This window comes from Echinops telfairi, unplaced genomic scaffold (assembly GCF_000313985.2).
Source record: "Echinops telfairi isolate 266 unplaced genomic scaffold, ASM31398v2 ScPeMD7_7412;HRSCAF=8450, whole genome shotgun sequence".
NCBI classification, from domain to species: Eukaryota; Metazoa; Chordata; class Mammalia; order Afrosoricida; family Tenrecidae; genus Echinops; species Echinops telfairi.
In genome coordinates this window covers 3,493,797-3,495,868 of record NW_022111312.1, presented here as the reverse complement: position 1 = coordinate 3,495,868, position 2,072 = coordinate 3,493,797, and the positions used below count along the sequence as shown (strand labels likewise).

Genomic DNA, 2,072 nt, shown 5'->3' with positions numbered 1-2,072 from the left:
CAGATGCTATATCTTTTGATAGCAGGCACCATCAGCTTTCTTCACCACATTTGCTTATGCACCCATTTGTCTTCAGCGATGTGTCAGGAAGGTGAGCATCATGGAATGCTGGTTTAATAGAACACAGTGTTCTTGCATTGAGGGAGTACTTGAGTGGAGACCCAATGTCCATCTGCTACCTTAATTCTAAATCTATAAATATATGCACATAGATCTATTTCCCATCCTCATATATAAGTAAATTTACATATGTACACGCCTTTATTTAGAGCTCTATAAATGCCATTTGCCTCCTAGCTCTTTCTTCTATTTCCTTTTACTTTCCTCTTGTCCCACTATCATGCCAGTCTTCATTTGTGCTTCAGTAATTCCTCTCAGGATCTTTTGATACCAGTTCCTGACCCTGTCAGCACCTCGTGATCACACAGGCTGGTACGCTTCTTCCAATGTGAGGGTGAAGCGTTACAGAGCACACCACCCGTTTTGCAGTCAACCATTCATACGCCTTCTTGCGATCCTCACCGGCACCATCTCTCATCCCACATCCTTCCTGTGCTTTCAGTTTCCATTTCTCCTTTTCCACCACCTTGACTTTATCCATGGGGGGGGGGACTGCCCTTTGGACCTCATGTGGTTGATTACGCTACAGCATGCACAGCACACTGATGATAGCATGCTCTATATAGGCTGGTGCACTGTCTGGCTGAAAGCAAAGCCGCAGGGCTGAGTTCAGTTCCGGACTTGAAGGGTGACACAGGGCCGCAGTCTCTGGGGTACACCAGAGTGTACCAGCAGTCTCTAGCTCACCAATGAACTTGATCTCTTGTATGATTTTAAGTTTTGTTCCAGATTTCCTCCCACTCTATCCAGGTCTTTCCAACGTGGACTTTTTCAGAGCAGTTGTTGGTGGTGGCCGGGCACCATCTAGTTCTTCTGGTCTCAGGGTCATGGAGACGGATGTTTGCTTGTCCCATTGGTCCGTTGGACCAATTGTTTCCATGCATCTTTGATTTTCATCCTCCTGTTTTCTCTGGACAGGGAGAGACCAGTCGTGATGTCTCAGGTGGCTGCTCACACCCTTTTAATATACCAGTCGCTGCTCATCAGAGCAGGACAGTCTTTGTGGACTGGATGAGGCCAATTGACGTTGGTGTCCCCTGAGACTGTGGTCCTGAGCCCCTCAGGCCCAGTGACTCATTCCCTCAAGGTACTTGGTTACGTCTAGGAAGTTTTCATAGCTTTATGCTCCATCACGTTTGTGGCTGTATTTACAGCAAAGGTACTGTATACACTCGAGTTTAAACCGATGCACCTAATTTTACCACAAAAAACTGGGGGGCTTTTCCAGCATACCAAAATGTGCTGAAAAAAACTCGGCTTATGCTCAAGTATATACGGTTAATATGCATGGAGGCATCAAACCTGTATATCTGTGAGAATTCTCCCCCACACTTGTTCATCCTGTGTCTCTCCGTGCATCAATTTATAGACTACCATAATTGCAGGATTACATCTTGTGTTAGTCTAGGTAGACTAGAGAAACAAATTCATAGATACTCCTATGTGTATAAGAAAGAGCTTTATATACCAGAGCAATTGAATATTGAGAAAACATCCCAGCCCAGTCCAGATCAAGTCCATGAGTCTGATATTAGCCCATATGTCCAATACCAATCTATATATTCCACTTCAGACTTACACAGCCATGCAATGGCACCAAATGCAGGAAGATCACAGGCCAGTGGATGGAAAGTCTGTGGATCCCATGGCAGTGGAAGCATCTCAGTGCTGGCAGGGGTCTCCACGTGGCTTCTCCAGCTCCAAGTCTCTAGCATAGCTCCATGTGTCTTGCCCGCAGGAATGACTCACAGGGAGTGAGCGTGTGTCCCACCTCCAGTGAACTATTTATCTCCTTAGGGCCTCCAAATGAGGTCATCAAGCTGCGACCTGATCGACAAGCTAAACTCCACCCCTTCACTCTGAAGTCTCGAATTGACAACAGGTGATGTAACTACCACACGTATGTAACAGTATTTCTCTCTGTTGCTTTAAGGGTTGCTATGGGTTGGGAT

At 46.0% G+C, this 2,072-nt stretch overlaps 2 protein-coding genes across 2 annotated transcripts in view; both read right to left on the bottom strand.

The window, feature by feature from the left end:
• OAS2 (2'-5'-oligoadenylate synthetase 2) overlaps positions 1 to 601 on the bottom strand; it is a 32,594-nt gene extending 31,993 nt beyond the window's left edge. Inside the window, exon 1 of the mRNA XM_045296696.1 lies at positions 467 to 601. Within this exon, the coding sequence (XP_045152631.1) occupies positions 467 to 601 (135 nt within the window). The remainder of the gene's footprint in view (positions 1 to 466) is intronic.
• Positions 602 to 643: 42 nt separating this feature from the next.
• LOC101643318 (2'-5'-oligoadenylate synthase 3) overlaps positions 644 to 2,072 on the bottom strand; it is a 37,340-nt gene continuing 35,911 nt past the window's right edge. Inside the window, exon 16 of the mRNA XM_045296695.1 lies at positions 644 to 703. Coding sequence (XP_045152630.1) covers positions 644 to 703 — 60 coding nt within the window. The remainder of the gene's footprint in view (positions 704 to 2,072) is intronic.